Here is a 20,929-nt window from a genome sequence, read left to right as displayed (position 1 = left end):
TCTAATAATATAATGGATGTCGGCTGTGGGAAAATCATGGAGCTGGATTTTAAACATCAGACATTTAAGAGCCTGGTTGTCTCACAAAATATCCATCTTATTTAGCATCACTTAGAGTGAGTAACTGTGTTCCATTTATGGCACTTACGGGAAATAATGTAATCATTTATAAGGGGGATCAAATCAGTTGTGCATTACAGAGTGCATTACTTGGAATTTGCCGTGTAATTGTTATATTGAGTCCTCAAGATGTTCTTGGACTGCTGGTGCACTGCTGTTGTCACTTTTGCATCTGCTCTCTCCAGTTCTCTGAATTTCTGTGAGAACATACCACTCTGACGAAAGCACTTGTAATACATGGAAACTGTAAACAACTTGCTCCATGGAGCGCTGTGTGCTTTCAGTTGTATCCTGCCATCTTGTGGAAATGATCAATCAGCACACTGTTCATATCCATATGAAACTGCATTTAATCAATCAGTCAGATCACGTTTTCCTCTGTGTTTTAAGCATTTGATTTATGATAATAAATATATAAAGCCATTTAAAGGGATCATTATTTATCATATTTATTATAGGATAATGCTATTTTTTTCTTATTTACCCTATTCATTCATTCATCCGATCCATCCATTTCAGGATTTATTTTAAGCATAAGTTTTTTTCCCCCTGTTTCTGGGTGGTTAAAATAAATGTGTATGCAACATGTGCAGTAAACATGTTTAAAGGAAATACATTACATATTATTTCATTTCATATAGGAGAATCTATTTATTTATTTATTTATTTTGCTTGCTTGCTTGAGCATTTTAGTTTTGGGAGATAAAATAAATTATGTAAACAAACCAGTAGAGGTGTTTAAAGGGATAACATTACTTTTCTATCATTTGATTTAGTGAGCATCTTTATTCTGTGAAACAATGCGAAACAAAGGTGATCTAAGTTGATCACGTTTCTTTATACATTTCCAATTAAAAGTTTACTTTTACTTTACATTTTTAACTTAAGCAAGCAACCTTTTTGTGCAAAGGCTTTATAAAAACAAAGCAACTTGTTGAACATTTGTAAACTTTCACTTATGTTTTGGCCCTATTTTGACTTCTCCTTCAGTGGAAATTTAACATAGTATTCATACTTAAACTTCAGTGTAATTTATTTGTACTCTTTGGTTCACTCAGATAACAGCTACTGAATGACAGTGAAATTGCCGCTATTGGAATTCAATGGCACTAGGCGATCCTGTCGTCACTGTGACGCTGCTCCAATCAGAGCACGCGAATGAAGACGCGCTCCAGTTGCTGGGTGTAAAGTGAATGACGATGCTCTGTGAATGATGTTTGTAGTCGTCAGATGTCTTTGAGTAACGTTACAGAGAAGATGTCAAGAGCAGAGACACAGATGAGTCACCGGACAACTCTGAAGACAAGGTATGCATTGTTTTCTATGCATGTTGTGCATGCTAAGAATTCGATGTTATTGTTATGTTATTGTTATGTTCATAACGCACAAGCAATATTTAAATTGCTCAACGCGTCCTAAATTGTCTTATAACAAGTAAAAAATATGCATAATACAGCAGCTTTATATTGAATAATAGAAATTCAAAAACATTCTAAGCACGTTTATGTCAGAAGTATGATTAACTCTGTTGACAGAGTCACTGTAAACTGTACTCACTAAGAGCAGACAGATTAACTCCCTGTAACTGTGTTGCATGATGAAATTAATTAATTCAATAAGTGCAATATTTCTGTCTTTTATATTGGCAATTTATCCTATTTTTATATGTGTTTAGCTTTTTTTAAGTCATATTAATTCTGTCCAAATGTACTCTTTTCTATTACTTTTAGATTTGTTTATGTGTGTATAATCCATTCTTTTATTACCAAAGCACTGGAAAAAACTGTGTTTACTCAGCTACGGTCTTTCCTTAGTGCAAATCAAATTTTTTAAACTTTAAGCCTCTGCATCAGAGTCTGCTTTATTATAGGTCTATAATGATACTTTGATAGTGACTGACTCTGGTGACTCTTATCCTAATTCTGTTAGACTTGACCTGATACAGGTGATGAAAAATTAATAAAATGCTTCTATCTCGACTAGAATATTTTGTGGGCAACTAGGGAACTGTTATTAGCTGGTTCAAATCATATTTAACAAATAGAAGTTACTCTGTTAGATTGGGTAATATTTCTTCATCGCCTGCTTAACTTTCCTGTGGAGTGCCGCAGAGTTCTATTCTCGCACCCATACGTTTTGCTTTGTATTTACTTCCATAGGCTCTATTTACAGAAAAAAAGCATAATTTAACTGCTATGCAGGTGATACCCCAAATTATTTACCTTTATTTATTTATGTGATGATGAATTGAAAATGTGTTTCTCTCAAAACTTCTTATTTCTGAATGAATCAAAAACCGAAGTTATAGTCTTTGGCCGCAGTGAAAATTCAGGGACCAGAAGTATCGATCAGGACTACTTTGCTCCTTTTACTTCTTCCTGTATCAAGAACCTAGGCATGTTCTGGGATCAGAGTCTCAAATTTGATAACCAAATAAATGTGGTTATTAGTTCTTGGGGTTTTTTTGGTTTGGTTTTTTTAGCTACATCTTTTCTCTCTGAGAAAACTTTAGAGATTGCTATCCATGAACTCATTGCATCTCGCTTGGACTACTGCAACATCCATTTAGGCATTTCTAAATTAGTACAAAACACAGCTGCTAAATTCTTCAAAGGACAATGTAAATATGATCACGTTACTCAAATTTTGAAATTCATGTTTATCATGTTTGATAAACAATTATAATGTTTTCTACAAAAAAACAAAACAATGTCATTTCATTATTTAAAAAACCTTTACATAAATATTTTTTTTAATATTGAGAGGCTCATTTCCTTTTATTCTAACCGATCTGAAAATAAAGTGATATATGAAATATGTGCTATTCTATATATCCGTGTATGCATGTAAAAAGTTAAAATATTAATATATTTCCTTTCATCATAATTTTTCCCCTTTAATTAGCTTTTAGTAAACTAATCCATCATGAGTGCCCAAGTGGAGGCAGATGTCCGCACCATATCTCCTGAGATGCCGGCCATGTTTGATGGCATGAAGCTGGCTGCTGTAGCCACGGTGCTGTATGTCATTGTGCGGACCCTGAACCTGAAGTGTCCCACCGCAGCACCTGACATCACCTGTCAAGACACCCCTCTCAATCGCTACCTGCTCAAGTCTTGTCCCATTCTTACCAAAGAGTGAGTGCTGCAGCCTAGAAGGATTTCTTGTCATCTTATTGCAGTCTTCTCACACATTATTTAATAATACAAAATACAATAAAATGATGCAAATTTGCTGTGGAATGACTAGAAGAAATCAGGAGTACATTTTTAGTTAAATATATATTTGGATACATTAACTATTACGCCACCTGCCCATGTCTCCAGGTACATCCCTCCCTTGTTATGGGGGAAGAGTGGACATCTCCAGACTGCTCTTTATGGGAAGATGGGAAGGGTAAAGTCCCCTAAACCTTGTGGGCTGCGTAAGTACCTGTCTATGCCAGATGGAGCCACTGCCACCTTTGACCTGTTTGAGCCACAAGGCGTCCACAGTACAGGAGGTGAGCCTGGGTTTTTCAATAGCAAAGGGATTTTTGACCCCAAAGGGGAAATCTTGATCTAAAATATACACAGAGCTATCATATGGTTTACTCGAAAATAATCTTTTTATGCTGCATTCTTGCATTTTTAGACCTTGACAGCTTGTTATTTTCATCCACTTATGGTGTTTATGATTAAGAGGATTCCTCTGGAGAGGCAAAGGTGTTGCTCGTACTTTCACTAGTGTTTATCTGCCTCTGTCCCATCACAGAAGACCTCACCATGGTGATCTGTCCTGGGATCGGTAACCATAGTGAGAAGCATTATATACGGACCTTTGTGGATTATTCACAGAAACAAGGCTACAGGTGCGCCGTGCTCAACCATCTTGGAGCACTACCAAACATCGAGCTGACTTCCCCAAGGATGTTCACCTATGGTAAGCCACGCTTGGCAAGCATGTTTGTTTGTTATGAAACAAGCAAATTTATATATATACTGTATGTAATTATTACAAAAAATGAAAATTGTGTGAGTAGGTATATATATATATATATATATATGTATATATATATATATATATATATATATATATATATATATATATATATATATATATATATATATATATATATATATATATATATATATATATTAATTCAGCTTTGATAATTTATTTCTAAATCACAGAAATAAATTCGATTTTAAAATCTAGTTATTTTAAATAGTAAAAATATGTCACTATATTACTGATTTTGCTGTATTTTGGATCAAATAAATGCAGGCTTGGTGAGCAGAAGAGACTTCTCAAAAAAGAAACATTAAAAATCTTGCCGTCCAAAAACGTTTGACTGGTAGTTTATATATGTGTGTATATTAACAATGACAAATTAAATCATATAAATTCTTTAGAATTTGAAATGATACTTCAAATAAATGCATCTTTCTATAGAAAATGTACAGCAATCACTTATTTCTGTTATGTTTAACTATGGTTTATTAACTATGCAATACTGTGTTAAAGGTTGTACCTGGGAGTTTTCAGCCATGGTGGGCTACATTAAACGCACATTCCCACAAACTCAGCTCATTGTGGTGGGCTTCAGTCTGGGAGGGAACATCGCCTGCAAGTACCTGGGTGAGAGTCCAGCCAATCAGGAGCGAGTGCTATGCTGCGTCAGCATCTGCCAAGGATATAGTGCTTTGAGGTGAGAAATAATTTTTTACTTTAGGGTTAGGGTTAGGTTAGGCACTTGATATAAAATGTATATCAAGTGCATATGTAATTTTGGTTTTGTGTTTTATTTGTTTGTCTTTAGGGCTCAGGAGACATTTATACAGTGGGATCAGTGCAGGAGACTATACAACTTCCTCATGGCGGACAACATGAAAAAAATCATTCTATCTCACAGGTTAGTCCTTATTTATGTGATCTATCTGACTCTGATTGATAAGTGATAATGGCCACCAAACTGCATGACTGACACTTGTTCCTGGCAACCAATTCCTTTATATTCCTAACTATCCCTTGTGAAACTGAGTCAAGTAAATCTGTCCTGTAGGGCAAGTTTATTTGGTATGAGCTCTAGCAATATGGAGGCTGCCGACCTCAGCCATCTGTATACAGCCACTTCCCTCATGCAGATTGATGACAACATTATGAGGTACTTTAAAAGCTTTCATAGGACACTTCTGACTGCATTTTATATTCCCAAGATGATTCTTTTCAAAATGTATGTCTCTATTAGGAAGTTTCATGGACACAACTCCCTAAAGGAGTACTATGAGAAGGAAAGCTGTGTGCGTTATATTCACAATGTAAGTAACTTTGTTGAACGCCAGTTTTATTAAGTCATGTTGTTCTTCTGAAAACCATAATCGCATATGTCTCTCATATCAGATCAGCGTTCCTCTCCTCTTGATGAACTCTTCAGATGATCCATTAGTCCATCAGTCACTGCTGAAGATACCTCGCACACTAGCAGGTATTTATAGATTAGATAGACACTATTCTGTCTAATTCTTTCCATTTTTATCCATCTTTAGTTGATGGATGTTGATGGATGTGTCAAGTGGCTTGTAGCAAGCAAAAAATAAATCATTAAATATAAAGGACCTACCAAAGTGAGTGTAAAAAAAAAAGAAAAAAACTCTCGCGTCTTCAACACGTATATGGCCTAATAGTGCTTTTAGGCGTCCATTAGAATTCTCAGCACTGCTGTGTTTCTAAGATCCTGCATTGGACACCTGTGCTGAATTTTTCAGTGCCATCTGATCTTTCCTCTGTGATTATTTATCAGATTACTGCCATCAGCTTCTTCCTTCAGCCTCAGGTGAAAGATCCAACAGAGAACCCCATTAACAAGCCTAACTATCTCACGCTAAGGAAACATGTGACACCTAATCTTCTTGAGCTTCAACAGACGTTAAAAGTTGATGCATTTTTAAAGTGGCCACGACAGAAGACTTTGCAGCCTCTGTTATTTAGTTTTCTAAGTATATGTCTATTTGATATTTAATGCTGTTAATTAATAATAAAAATAAAGTGCATTTATAATAGGATTGAGAACCGATTCTTATTCTGGTTCAGTTATCAATAAAATAGGGCGATGTGTATTAAATACCTTTTTAAAGTACTCTGACAAAAATTCCTACACTACAGTTGCACAATCTGAATCTACATCGTGTGCAGGATGTGCAGTCCGATTCTCAAATGACATCATGTCGCATAAACTGCTTTTTTTTTTTTTTGTGAATCAAAAGCATATTCCTCTACCAGTGTAGTCTGATTTCTGAATCAATGCTTCTCATAAGTTGCTTCTTTTTAGTGACTCAAAGGCATAATGCACAATCAGTGTAGTCTGATTTCTAAATGAATGCCTCTTGCGAGTCTGCTTTCTTTTTAGTGAGTCAAAAGTATCTTTCACAACCAAAGTAGTCTGATTTCTAAACGAATTTTTCTTGTGAGTCACTTCTTTTTAGTGACTCAAAGGCATAATGTCCAGTTTCTGAAAGAAATAATTTTATGAGTCAGTTCTTTTTATTGAATCAAAAACATACAGAACGACCAGTGTAGTTCGATTTCTGAATGAATGACTGAATTGATTCTTTTTAGTGAAAAACACAAAAAATTGGGATCTCGCTTAGAGAGACCAATCCACTTCAGGTGTAAACTAAACGAGTCTATGCACATTGATATGTGATGATTGCATCCAGTCTCCTTAAAATATTCAGTACAGCGCAGCAAGTGTAGTCCAATTCCTAAAATAATGACTCTTATGAGTCAGTACTTAGTTAATCAAAAACATACATCTAGAATGAATGGCTTCCTAAGACATTAAAATAGCTTTCAATGTGTACCTAAAATAAGAATAAATCTGTATTGTTTCCCCACAGAAAAGAAGCAAAATGTGATCTTCGCTCTGACACTACATGGAGGTCATCTCGGCTTCTTTGAAGGCGCTGTTCTTTTCCCTCAACCTCTTTCCTGGATGGACAAAGTCATAGTCAGTTATGCCAATGCTATCTGTCAATGGGAGAAACACAGGCCACAGTGCCAGCAGGCAAAATAATGCCTTGTGCAACACTCAGCATAACACTTGATGGTGTTCTCGTTTTCTCTGACTTGAGGTTAGATGATGGTTTCTAAAAGTCTGACTCACTAGACCTTGCTCTGACCTTCAAGCAGGAATTTGAGAGAAAGTGTAATAAATTACACTTACCATAAGTTGAGTCAGATGTCAATGGCGTATCACTACAAAGCCTGGCAAACTGTGCAGAGGTATTCATAAAATGTTTATGAAAAAGGTTATAGTGAACCTTGTGGAAAAACACATACTTGGTAAGAGAAGATGGTAAAGAGGTGTAGACTAATAACTGTTGTAACTAACACTAAGTTCACCAGATGTCATTTACATCCATTTTTCTATACTATGATGTCAGCAAATCTCGAATAATAATTCATCAAATCACCTTTGTGAGATGTTAAATTTTTGATTAGTTTAGAAATTGTTAATATTTAGTGATGAAAGTTCAATAGAATTTGAACATTTCCACTTACATTTGCTTTTGTGTAGTGTGTCAGGTTGCCTTATGTTTTATTGACACTTTATTCCATGCTACTTTTAATTGTATCTTTTTATTTATGCTTCAGGGCCACAGTTATTTTCATTAAAAATGTATTTAATAAATAGTTTCCTGTAGATGGAAGTGCTAACACTTGAAGCAATGATCTGACAATGTCTCCCATTTATTGTTGTCATTCTCTGTTGTTATACAAGACAAACATGGCAGATTATTTACTTTTAATGTAATATTAAATCGAAATAAGAACAATGACAGTGTTTTAGTGCACTCTAGGAGTAGATTAGCTCTCTCACTTATCACGTCTTGAATTTTCCTTAAATAATAACCATTTAAAATCCCCTCTTGACAGTAGCTAACAACTGGAATCAGACAATATCTAATCTTAACATGTTTATTTTTATTTGAATATTCTGACTACTTTTATTTTATTTCAATTTATATTAATCAGTATATATATATATATATATATATATATATATATATATATATATATATATATATATATATATATATATATATATATTTTTTTTTTTTTTTTTTTTTTTTTTTTTTGCACCAAGTATATCCAACCAAGTAGTGCTCTATACTCCAATCCAGTAGGTGGCAGACAATGCACCTTTAGTTGGTTTGCCAACCGCCATTAAAACAACAGAAGAAGGTGTGTTGTGTTCAGAGGTCTGGTGGATACACAGCTGATAGTCCTATTGAATAGACTGTTAGAATTTGTGTTATGGCAAGAAAAAAGCAGCTAAGTACAGAAAAACGAGTGGCTATCATTACTTTAAAAAATGAAGGTCAGTCAGTCCGAAAAATTGGGAAGACTTTGAAAGTGTCCCCAAGTGCAGTCACAAAAACCATCAAGCGCTACAAAGAAACTGGCTCATATGCGGACCGCTCCAGGAAAGGCAGACCAAGAGTCACCTCTGCTGTGGAGGATAATTTCATCCGAGTCACCAGCCTCAGAAACCGCAGGTTAACAGCAGCTCAGATTAGAGACCAGGTCAATGACACACGGAGTTCTAGCAGAAGACACATCTCTAGAACAACTGTTAAGAGGAGACTGTGTGAATCAGGCCTTCATGGTAGAATATCTGCTAGGAAACCACTGCTAAAGAAAGACAACAAGCAGAAGAGACTTGTTTGGGCTAAAGAACAGAAGAAATGGACATTAGACCATTGGAAATCTGCTTTGGTCTGATGAGTCCAAATTTGAGATCTCTGGTTCCAACCATCGTGTCTTTTATGCGCCGCAGAAAAAGGTGAACGGATGGACTCTACGTGCCTGGTTCCCACCGTGAAGCATGGAGGAAGAGGTGTGATGGTGCTTTGGTGTTGACACTGTTGGGGATTTATTCAAAATTGAATGCATACTGAACCAGCATGGCTACCACAGCATCTTGCAGCGGCATGCTATTCCATCCGGTTTGTGTTTAGTTGGACCATCATCAAGAGAATGCCAAGAGTGTGCAAAGCAGTAGGCTAATCCAAGCAAAATGTGGCTACTTTGAAGAACCTAGAATATGACCTATTTTCAGTTGTTTCATACTTTTTTGTTATGTAAGTTATGTAAATTCCACATGTGTTAATTCATAGTTTTGATGCCTTCAGTGTGAATCTACAATTTTCATAGTCATGAAAATAAAGAAAACTCTTTGAATGAGAAGGTGTTTCCTAACATTTGGTCTGTACAATATATATATATATATATATATATATATATATATATATATATATAACTATAATAATATATACTATATTTAACTTGTTTTATTTGCAAACACCATATCAAATTAACAGAAAACTGACTTTGTCTAAATGTTAAGCTTCATTTTTAATGACATCAGTTTCGAGTCTTTTTGTATCCAATTTGTGGAAACTGCTATCATTTGTACATCTTATTTTCTAGAAATAGACAGATTTAGCACTCAAGTACAATGTTGGACATTCCAAAATGTTTTTATTTGTTTTCTTTCACAGGAAAATACATGATAATGTAATAAAGTGTGCACTTGATTTATAATGAAAATTTGCTGTACTCACTTTAACATTCTATAGAAAGTTTGCCATTCAAAACATAATATATTCTTATAGTTATGACTGGGTTGTGTATTTTTCCATTCTTGCTTGATAAGAGAAACAACAGAGATGTCTGGACTCTGTCATCTCTCATCTGTTTCAAAAGAATATCTATTTTTCAGGTTAAATCTGAAGATGGGGCCCTGTCTGAGATTAGTAAGGAATGTCAAGCACTCCAATAGAACGCTGAGTCACAGGGAACTAACTGATCGTATCTGTTTCCTTCCTCTTTAATGACATCTGGACACTTTTCCAGTAAGTTGGCTGTATGGTATGGGAAAAAGTTTCTAGGCTCACTTTCAGAAAACAAAAACACGTTCGATCAATCTTTAATACAATAAAACTAAAATAACACACAGTAGCTTTCTTGTCCGGCAACAGATAAAAAGTGCTTAGTCGAAAAGTTTTGCTGCTGTGGCCTTGCCGTCATATTTGGCACCATTCCCATTGAAGTCTGAAGGTAGGATTTCAGCATCGAACTCCTTGAAGTAGTTCTCCAGCTCATCACCATGAACAAACACCTTCATAGACACAGAAAGTCAAAACCACTTTCTCATCCATCATAAATATTTTTTCCACAAATACTGTCCAACACAATTTACCCTTTCCAACAGTTTGCTCTTCATCAGGGGTTTGACCACATTGTAGGTGGTGGTGAAGTACCAGGGCTGGTGGATAAAGTGCACAGCTTTGAAACGTGCTGGGAAAGAGTCCTGCCAAACACAAGAAACAGCAAATATTAAGATGTGGAAAGATTAATATTAATGTAATAGATTAATAGACTACAAACTAAAGAATCTTCCAATGCTGCAAAATCAGTCATGGTATGGTGTCATATTACTGCCACTTGGTGGTGTGAATGCAGCAATATATAAAACTATTGCACCTGCAACATGTCCACCATTTTCTTCAGCTCTGTAGGCTTGATGCCAGAAGCTTGCTGCATTGTGAAACCTTTAAAGTTTTCGATGATGCAAAACCCGTTGATCTGAGTCTCTTCATTTTCCAGAAGCTTCTCCAGGATCACACAATAGGCCCTGAGGATCTGGATCATACACGTGACACATTTTGGGGGTATTTTAATGCAGCCACGCGGATTAAAAGTATACATTTCTTAAAAAAATGGACCTTAACATCTTTGATCGGTAGAGTATATTTTTTTATTAACGCAATAAAAAAAAATACAAACTTACTACTAGTTTAGCCTATTATCATTTAAAAAAAAAAAAAATCACCTCATCAAAAGTGATCTCCTCATAATCCCAGTTCTCAATGTTGAAGAGCAGCACCACACGGCCGTATTTATCTCTGCTGGACAGGATCCCTGGGTAACCGGCCTCAATGGTGCTGCGGACAGCCTCTGGGGTCAAGTTTTCAAAGAGTTCAGGGTAATCCCGCCTGAAGCGCACATAACCTTCAGGACAATAAAACCAATAGTAGCGTCTCAGGGCGAGCAGCATTCTGGTGGTAGCAACTGTAAAAATCGCAAAACTATTTACCCTTCATAAGCTCATAGGCCCTGTTAACTTCATATTTTCTGGCACGGATGAACCTCACCAGCACGATATCGGGTTTGTCCCCAAAAGTGTCCAGAACACCTTTAGCGAGGTCGTCTCCAGAATCCGCCTTCTCTTTAATAATACCTCTGAGCTCCTTTACGGCTGACTCTCGCTTCTCATCGGTCTCATTTAGCTCATCTTTAGCCTACAACAGCATCACAACATGAAATATTCATAAAAACACAATAATTTATTTGTAAAGTAGCAGTTTTTTTAGACCGCCAGAATGTGCAGTGAAGCCTTGCTAATTTGATAGGAGATGTTTACCGGATTTTTTTCTTTTTTTCTCAAAAAATATTGTGCGAAACTTGCCACAGTGATGCTATAGATGGCTGCTAGGTTATTACTAGGGCGTTTATTTTGTGTGGTCACTATGTGGTTAAATAAGCGATATCAAACAAGTAGCAGTGCATATATTGGGATGGCTGTGATTGGGAAATCACAACGTGCCAATATACAGCAATACTGTACTGCTACAAGTGTGATATTGCATTTATACAACAGTTCAATGGCATGAGTGTGTAGTCTTTAAAAACCTTCTTTTGTGCAGAACTACTTCCTTTACTGCTGACTAACTCATAAAAACATTTCTCTTGTTGTCATCTTATGTAATGTCAATGTGAGTTCTGTATTCACTAGAATATTACACTCCTCTCAGCCAATCAGATTCGAGGACCAGAAAGAAGCGTTGTATAATACTTAACAGCAATGCTTCACTAACTTAATTTTAAATTTGCTATAGTAAATTCATATTTAGACAGCTAAAATCTGCATTGTTTAATCTAAATGTGTTTATTTTATACTTTCTAAAGACTTGCTCAAACCTTCTGCACCGTGTGGTCGGGTATTTGTGCACAGGGTCCGAACACCGGCCCGTGATCTTTGACTGTGAGGTGCTCCAGCTTAGCCCTGAGGGCCTGCTCCTCCTCGGACACCATCCGGAATGTTCCACTCTATGAAAAGTTATGGAGAAAGACTTATGAAAAGATCCTAATCCTGAGTTTGAGCAAACACTTTAGTTCAGTAGCCCGAATCAATGGAAGCTAGTGTGGGCCGGTGCTAAGCTCACTCACATGAACTGCGTAAAGCCTAGTAAACCCGGTCTGAGAATGGGGATAAGCTGCTAATGTACGTAGCTCTATCCCTAAACACTAAGATCCGCCTTGTTCTTAAAATATTTGTTCACCAAATGAGTAATGGTTTGGAGGAACCTGGGTGAGATCACATGTTGGTGACATAACGGGTTCTTAAGACTTCAATAGGAAATACTTTGTGTCACTGATGGAAACCGTTGTAAAGGTTTTTTCTCATTCTTATATAATTTAGTCTATAAGCAAATGCAACACTGAATGTGGTTTTACTGTTAATAAAGGTGAAAAATGTACTTACAACAACAGCCATTGCTTCAAATGCTCAGTGCAACTTTCTGTGAAAAGAGATAATGATCACAAGGAAAATGCTTCGACTCCAACAAAAAATACTTTTTATGACATACAGACATTAGACATTATACAAGCTTAATGGTTTGCTAAAACTTTTTATCATAATAAATATACTTAGTATTAAAGTCATATTCTTATTAGGTTGATGAACCAATGTTATCTGTTAATTTTAATTCAAAACAGGTTGTCTAAATGTTAATTTAATTAGAAACAATCACTGAAAGCAGGGATTTTAAAACACATTTTGATGCTCAGGTCCCAAATGATAATAATTTCCCTTATTTTATTTAATAAAATGTTATATGCATAAACACCCAATTACACTGTTTGACAAAGAAAAATCAAGCATAATATAATAAAGAAAACATGTAGTTTTAGAAATGAAATATGTGTATATATATATATATATATATATATATATATATATATATATATATATATATATATATATATATATATATATAATCTTTTAAATGTAATAATATAAAAATGTATTATTTATATATTATTTTTATATTTTTAAAGATTATTTTCTTCATTTGTAATCAATATTCTAATCAACAAGTATGGTTTCTGACTGTGATATTCAGTCTGTAAGATTTTATCTTCTTTAACCGACTTAAGGAAGTTTTGATATTTGTACTAGAAAATAACACTAAAATACTAAGATATAACTGAAAAGAAATATTACCAATACAATTGTTATAAGGCCAATTTAATAACAATAAAACAGAAAAAAAAAATAAGCATGTATAAAACCTTGTTAATATGTTAACTTTGACGTTTTCTAGTAAAAAAAATAAATAAATTGTGGACTCTCAAGAAACACTTTGCATCCACCTGGGAGTCCCCGAAGTCCAATTTTAAAAGCAGATTACCAAAGGGTAATCTGAGACATAATTGTAAAACTGGGACATTTCTTGCTATATCACAGGCATTCCAGCAGGGCTGTTATATGATAGTCTACAGAAGTCTGACATGATGAGGTGAAAATTGCACCAACTGCAAAAGCTGAAAGTGACAAAATCTCCCAGATTACTTTAATTCAATCTACCTCATTACAACCACCAACACTTTAAAAGAATAGAGAATTAACCATCATCATCATTCATATTTTAAAAGTTTCCAAAACTTGGGCAACGTACATTCTTAATGATATAACAAATCCCACGCTCTATCCTAGGAAACAACACTTACCTGACACAATGCGGTGCTGCTCAAGCCACCAGAACTGAGTGAGGTGAGGAGCAGCGGGCTGCAATAATTTGTAGTGTGACCTGTGATGGATTAACAGCGTCATATGGATTATGCAGAACAGATTTGATGTTAATCAGCCAAAAACATTGAGAAAAAGAGCAAAGAGAACATTGACCAATAGCCCTCAGCCAATAGCATTGTGACTTTAATCAAGAGTAACCTTCCCTGACCCTAAACACATTGTATAACTTAAAAAAAATTGGGGCGTTTATGAGAAAGACTGTGTCAGACATATGAGTTGTTAACAATATTAGAGGTAAAATGTGAGGGAGGGTTTAGCAATCCACTGACCAATAAGATTTGACTGGATTCCAGCACCAATGAAAAATATGTGTTGGCAATGTGAATGGTTTCTTGAAATAGACCTTGAACACAAAGCCTTGTTAAAATGTCAAGATGGACATTTTCATAAGAATTATGTGAAAAAATAATGCATCAATTTAAAACATTAAACCTTTTAGAAATTCTACATATAAATAGCTAATCAAGTTTATATATGTTTGTACATTTAACAATACTCTAATAATGGCTGGATAGAAAAAAAAGTTGAGTTTATGTAGTTTATGTTAATTTGGTTTAGTTTATGTATTAGTTTAGGTCATCTCACAACAGTACTCAAAATTCAGTTTTAGTTGTAAGCAGCCACAATGATTGTATTCCACCCTCAAACGTCACTGCAATGTTTCCCACTGATACATTGATCGTGGGGTGGCCATAATCCTGTAAAGCAGGATTTAGCCATTGAATGTGAGGGTCTGGATTACTAAAGCAGTGATTGCAGCACAATGGTCGTCTCTGTGCTACCAGAGCTGCTCAGCATTCATTTTACATCTGTTGGGTAAAGGCAGAGTTGTCAGACAATACATTTGAAGATTCATTATTATGCAGCTATATTGTTTCAGCCAAGCCAGAATCTTTAGATCAATAAACATTTACATGACAATTTATAAAACAACCTATTACATTACAGTTTCAATCCAACCTTGGTCATGCGCTGCCAAATTAAGAGCTTGCATCACACTGTAGTCTGTTAAAAACCAAAATACTAGATTCAAAGCTTTGAAATGTACATCTTGAGCAAAGAGAAGAGTAAAAGCAGTTACACTTGGCCACCGGGGCCAAGAGAGGCATTACATGGGTTGGACCAAAATGTAGTCCTATTTACTGATAAATTAGGTGATGATGTAGTTTCAGCTATTCTTTCTTCTGTTGCGCAAAACAGAATATATTTTTGAAGATTGTTGTTAACCATACAGTTGACGGCAGCCATTGACTTCCAGTAGGGTGGGTGATGAACCAGCAGACACCATCACTGGTAGAAATTTGTCAACCAGTAGAAATTTTAAACTATCATCTATATATTGATGCTGCTGTGCTACATTGTCACCAAAATGCTTTGTTGTTTAAAAACAAGTGAATTTAAGCCACTGAAACACAATCTACAGTCAAAGAAAACTCATTTTGCTTTATGCACACGCTGTCAGAGGCACACATGTTAAGATGCGTGTGCAAGAATATTTATTCAAATTGTTAAATTGAAGAAGTTGTTTTCTTAATTTGAAGAGCGTTGAGCTCTCTTGGCCACCGAATAAAGCATTCGAAACATGGAGTGCCAAATTTGATATTGACACTGGTAAAAAGAGAATTATGAAATTTCTATTGCTTTAAAAAGCTTTAGCTCATAAAGACCATTTTTAAAGCAAAAATAACAATATTGTGATCTGTTTGGTTAGCAAAATTTTTTCAAATATCTTTTGTGTTCAACGCAAGATACTTATACAGATTTGGAACAAGATGAGGGAGAGTAAATGACAGAATCGTATATTTTTATTTTTATGTTAACTATCCCTTTTAGGAGCTGTCACATTTACTATTGTTGAGTGAATAGTTTTTTGGTTGAATCAAATCATTTCAACATTATCTTGAATTTTGCATGAGGGCAAAACAGTTTTCACTTACTTGTGCTCAAATACTACACACACATTTCCTACTTGGTTTGACAGTGACTTATTTTTTGCAGAAATTTCACTATCTACCTTGAAAGAAATGCTATAAAATGATTTGGAGTTCAAGATTTTTTCCCCCCATAATCTTTATTTAAACATTTCATATTTCAAGTTTTCGCATGACAATACTTTTTGGATGAAGAGCACTGTCAGTTTGAAAACATATGAATATATTGCGAACTAGCAGCATAATGTCATTAACATTACACATTAATATTAATCATACAAATTAAGACTCACAATGGAGTCATTAATTAAAATACAGTCTGTGTAAATTTAGAAACCTGTTATTAACTTTAATATTCAAATTCCCTTAATAAACAATCATCTTTTAAGTCAAAGTTTAAGTTATTTAAATAAACTTTTCAAGTGCTAGGTAATGTTCTACAACATTTCCATGTATTTCCTAATTGTATGTTAACATGTTTAGAAAAGTTGGAGGTTTAAATAACATTAACCAACAAAGACAGTTCCTAGCATCGAGGGTGGCATCATTATCCTGACTCTTGGTCTTAGGGGCTGCAGTCCATTATGTTTTCTGGCCAGTACTGGTCCTCCATGTAGTGCTCGAGGTTGTTGTTGGGGTTTGAGGTATGGACAGTGTTTAAATCCTTGGACTGTATGTATTTTTCCCACTGGTCCTCTACCAGCTTGTACAGGTCCATGGCAGCACAAGCATCCTCTACAGAGCAGTGACCCATTCTTCCAGACTAAAAAGAAAAAAAATCCAGTATATAAACATCCGGCAGCAAGTAAAGAGAAAACACACCAAGCTTGATGCTCCAACTTTGTCTCATGATAAAAGCTGATCTGCTACAAAGTCCTACCTGTATTGTCCTATTGAGAAGTTCCTGAGACAGTTTCTTCAAAGAGACATTGCATCTAGTGGAGGTGTTATACAACCCTCGCAGCAATATACAGGAACAGGTATCCCTAATCATCTGTGGCGGGACAGAGATGTCAAGAACCTGGAAATCATTAAATAAGGCATGGCCCACAATAATCTTCCCAGTGAGGATGTTGACGATCTAAAAATAAATTGAAAAGAGACAGCAATAGTCTATGAAATACAGTAGCCATTTATGAACAGAGCTCAACAATTAGTATATTAACATTTCCAAAAACTTCTATATTTATTCACACACACACACACACACACATATATATATATATATATATATATATATATATATATACACACAAACTTAATCCTTATAAACAATGTAACTAGTGTATTGAAAGTTTAAATGTTAATTAAAAAAAAACAGCTTTCATGATTTGAACAGTAATTTATGGTCTTAACTATAAAGACGTTATGTACATCATGATACATAAAAAAAATACAAATATAGAATATATTATCTTAAGCAAAAATCTAGTAGGCTATAATATATATTTTAGAAAAACAATAATAATATTAGTAAGAAATAATTTAACAGATATAAATAAGTAATTTATATTTATTTTTAAAACAGTTATTATTGTTACTGCAAATTATAAATACATTTTTTTTTATAAATAAAAAAATAATAGTAAAATGTACCATATTTAAAAACAATTATATTTTTAAAATCTTCTATTATTTGTTAATCGTTTAATTTACGTTACTCAATATTAATAAACCTTAGCTTAAATAACATTAAATACATACATTTTTGTAAATAAAATAATAAATAAAAAATGTTTATTTATATATATATATATATATATATATATATATATATATATATATATATATATATATATATATATATATATATATATATATATAGTTTTTTTTTTTTTTTTTGACTGGACAGTAAAAATATTTGCAGGGCAATTAAACAGCTGAACTACTGGCTTTTCTGTACCAGCTGGGGAAAATTCCCCTATTGTTTAAAACTACTATACAATATAAAATTAAGGCCGAGCATATTAACCCACTTGAACAGAACAGAAATTGTATATACAGTGCAGTTAGGTTAGCCTCCTCACCTCATTCTGAGCGTCCTCAAAAGCCACTGCCTGTTGTAAATGATGTTTCCTAATGCCACTCCATCTTGTGCGGTAGTCTGTGACTGGATTCCGAGGTAAAATATATCTATCATACAAAACACTACCATAATAATTTACTATACTACAGCGTGCCACTTCACTACACTTGCCCCCAGTTCCAGTGCCGACCATTTCACAGTCCATTGCTACAAGCTTAGAGTGGTCTATTCCCACACACGGTGAACTCCTGCCACTACTGGGAGGACTGGATTCAGAAGAAAAGCCACTGTCCACCTCCCAGCTGCTACAGAGAGGTGATGCAGACTCAGCTTCACCAGTCAGTGTATAAGGAGTTATCCTGGGCCTTTTGAATTGCACATAATTTGATTGTTCAGATACAGAATCTGAAACATCTCTATGTTTAACACATTCGGTCTTGATTTCCAAATGCTCATCTAACTTTCTTTTCTTTCCTCGTTTTTGTTCAAATGAGAACTCATGGGATTCAGTTCTGGATTTTTTCAGTTTATTCTTTTTTCTTCGTTTTTTAGTTTGATGAGAAATAGTGCTCGTTTCTTCGTTGGTGGATGACAAGATATTTCGGTCCACTCCATTACTGGTGGAGTATCTCCAGGGTGAATCTGACATTATGTCACCATGTAGTTTTACATCTGTCAAAAAAAAGATACTTTTGTCAAAGTTACAGTATCTATGTCCTTATAGAGATCAATGGCGAATAATAACGTTACCCAAGATGCATTATGGGGTAACTTTTAAGTAACCAAGTTAAGATACATGAACAACATTAACTCAATATTTGACTACATAATCCATCTAAAGAAAGAAGATGGTCGGAAAGTATCAATTATTTACCGTTTTATTAGATTTAAATCGTGATCGTGACCATTCAGTACAGTCACTTAGCACTGGCTAGCTAACCATTCAGCACAGAAACAATAACGTAATCAGTCGCGTTTTACGTTTAATAACAACACTAACCCTAAATGATATTAAATTGTACAATATTCCAGCAAAAAGACTTATAAGCGTTGTAATACTTGAATAATTTACACATTTAGCACATACCTCTGCGTACACGTGGATCCGGTGAGAAGCAGGGCTACGAGAACATGCCGAGACAAGACCCAAATCCAGCGATTTGATTGGTCGAGCCGTTTCGACATATTACACTCTGATTGGTCAAAACAAATGCCAGCGCAAAGTTCCTCCCCCAGGGGTTCTTCGTTAAAAATATTGATGTAGCTACTGTTGTCTTTTTGTTGCTGTGTAATCAGTGTGTGGAGTGCGGAATTTGGACTGAGACCGTTTTTATGAATGGAAGTCAACTGAATTAGTACGCTGAACACTGCTAAGAGATAAATAGCAATACAATCTGAAGAAATCTGACAGCTAGCAAGATGATATGTTCAGGCACATCCCTTACGAAAGGAAAATATATTTACCAATATATTTCTTAAAATATATTGTGATATATTGTAATATATTATTTTCACTTTTTATTTTCTAATATTTTATATATTTGAATACATTTAATAATATATTGATGATACATATATATTATATAATATATTGCAAAATATACAAATGATTGCCGCTTTCAATATATTGCAATATATTGGAAAAAATTAATATATATAAGAATATATGCCTAATATATTACATTATATTTTCCAATATACTGCAATATATTTTTGTTTCATAAGGGATAAGCAGTAGACTTACAGACCAGATACGAATTTCATCAAAAAGGTGATTTTTTAAATTTATTTAACTATTAATGTGGTATTGTAATGAATTTGAGCATATTCCTGGAGAGCCTTGGATACCATTGGCTGAGAACTCTGTTTTAAGTGCTTCCCATAGCAAACCACAGCTTTTCTTGATCAACAGGAAATCAAGGTATTTTTTTCCTTTGAGGTCCCTGATGACAACAATAAGGTGTTCCTGTAAAACTGGAAAGATCATCCAAAAACGAAAATTGTGTGATGTATTTACTATAAAACCTGTATGACTTTCTTTCTACCATGGGATTCAAAAACAAAAATCATAAACAAAATATTGATTGATCTTCTTGTTGCCAATTGGATATGTTGCCCTTCCTGCTCGTGATCACAGGAAGAACTCCACATAGATGTTCTCAGAGTTTTCAAAATGTATTGGAAGTAGACACATTTATATACTTTGGTTCTTACTAATGTTATACAATTCAAGGTAATATAGACTTCTGGTTTATAGATTAGTTTGCTACTTAAAAGCTTTTTTTTTCTTTTAGAAAAGAGAGAGCAAAAAGTCACACAGCATATGGTCAACTTAATTCCTGAGCAAAAGTCACTTGACAGATAGTAAATAACAGTATACAGTTCACTTAGTGGCCATCTGAGGCCCCTTATATTTTCTTTCACAGAATGAACAGGATCTGGAGGATCTTTCTAGCTAACATGAAATTATCATGGACTATTCTTCAAAAGCTGCAGAAAGAAAACCATACAGGATGGATTGAGCATCATGAGAGTGCCTGCATATCATCATCCAAACCAAGTGGCTGTCATGTCCCCACTAGATGGCCTTGTCCTTCTACAAACCACAGCTGTTCACTGTTCACTCAGCTGTGGACATGGGCCAACCTCCTGAAATCACTACTAATCCTTTCAGTGACAACAAAACTCTTACTCGCCCAATCCGCTGCGTCTCTCCAGTGTGCCCACCCTTTTCTCCTCTCTTCATCTCCCCTCCGCACACTTATGGACCCACTGTGTGGAGAGATTGTTATCCAAGTGGATTACACTGTAAATTGGGTGATGCAGGATTGGATGCTCTGGAAATGAATCTCATCTGCAGCAGTGTGCTTGCCATTGCTTGATTTATATATTATAACTTGGATTATTTCATGTCAAGAACCATGGAAC

The 20,929-nt window shown here is 34.8% G+C and overlaps 3 protein-coding genes across 3 annotated transcripts; 1 reads left to right on the top strand and 2 right to left on the bottom strand.

Moving 5' to 3' along the window:
- The first annotated feature begins 1,314 nt into the window (after positions 1 to 1,314).
- Positions 1,315 to 8,094, top strand: LOC128014714 (monoacylglycerol lipase ABHD2). The gene is made up of 10 exons (XM_052598426.1): positions 1,315 to 1,427; positions 3,025 to 3,257; positions 3,447 to 3,622; positions 3,874 to 4,041; positions 4,627 to 4,810; positions 4,922 to 5,014; positions 5,165 to 5,266; positions 5,351 to 5,420; positions 5,503 to 5,587; positions 6,999 to 8,094. The coding sequence occupies exons 2-10, from the start codon at positions 3,046 to 3,048 to the stop codon at positions 7,172 to 7,174; spliced, it is 1,266 nt and encodes a 421-aa protein (XP_052454386.1). The 5' UTR covers positions 1,315 to 1,427; positions 3,025 to 3,045; the 3' UTR covers positions 7,175 to 8,094.
- A 1,531-nt stretch (positions 8,095 to 9,625) lies between these two features.
- On the bottom strand, positions 9,626 to 14,237 carry LOC128014718 (retinaldehyde-binding protein 1-like). Its single transcript, XM_052598431.1, has 8 exons — positions 13,963 to 14,237; positions 12,713 to 12,749; positions 12,148 to 12,276; positions 11,264 to 11,468; positions 11,000 to 11,178; positions 10,651 to 10,809; positions 10,367 to 10,477; positions 9,626 to 10,285 (listed from the first exon to the last, which is right to left on the bottom strand). Exons 2-8 carry the CDS (start codon positions 12,722 to 12,724, stop codon positions 10,157 to 10,159), a joined length of 924 nt encoding a protein of 307 aa, XP_052454391.1. The 5' UTR covers positions 12,725 to 12,749; positions 13,963 to 14,237; the 3' UTR covers positions 9,626 to 10,156.
- Positions 14,238 to 14,887: 650 nt separating this feature from the next.
- LOC128014717 (apoptosis-enhancing nuclease) lies at positions 14,888 to 19,184 on the bottom strand. Its single transcript, XM_052598430.1, has 4 exons — positions 19,089 to 19,184; positions 18,003 to 18,673; positions 16,856 to 17,056; positions 14,888 to 16,738 (listed from the first exon to the last, which is right to left on the bottom strand). Exons 2-4 carry the CDS (start codon positions 18,648 to 18,650, stop codon positions 16,541 to 16,543), a joined length of 1,047 nt encoding a protein of 348 aa, XP_052454390.1. The 5' UTR covers positions 18,651 to 18,673; positions 19,089 to 19,184; the 3' UTR covers positions 14,888 to 16,540.
- Positions 19,185 to 20,929: the final 1,745 nt, after the last annotated feature.

This window comes from Carassius gibelio, chromosome B25 (assembly GCF_023724105.1).
Source record: "Carassius gibelio isolate Cgi1373 ecotype wild population from Czech Republic chromosome B25, carGib1.2-hapl.c, whole genome shotgun sequence".
Lineage (NCBI taxonomy): Eukaryota > Metazoa > Chordata > Actinopteri > Cypriniformes > Cyprinidae > Carassius > Carassius gibelio.
Note: the sequence above shows the minus strand (reverse complement) of the source record. Positions and strands in the feature narration are given on the sequence as shown.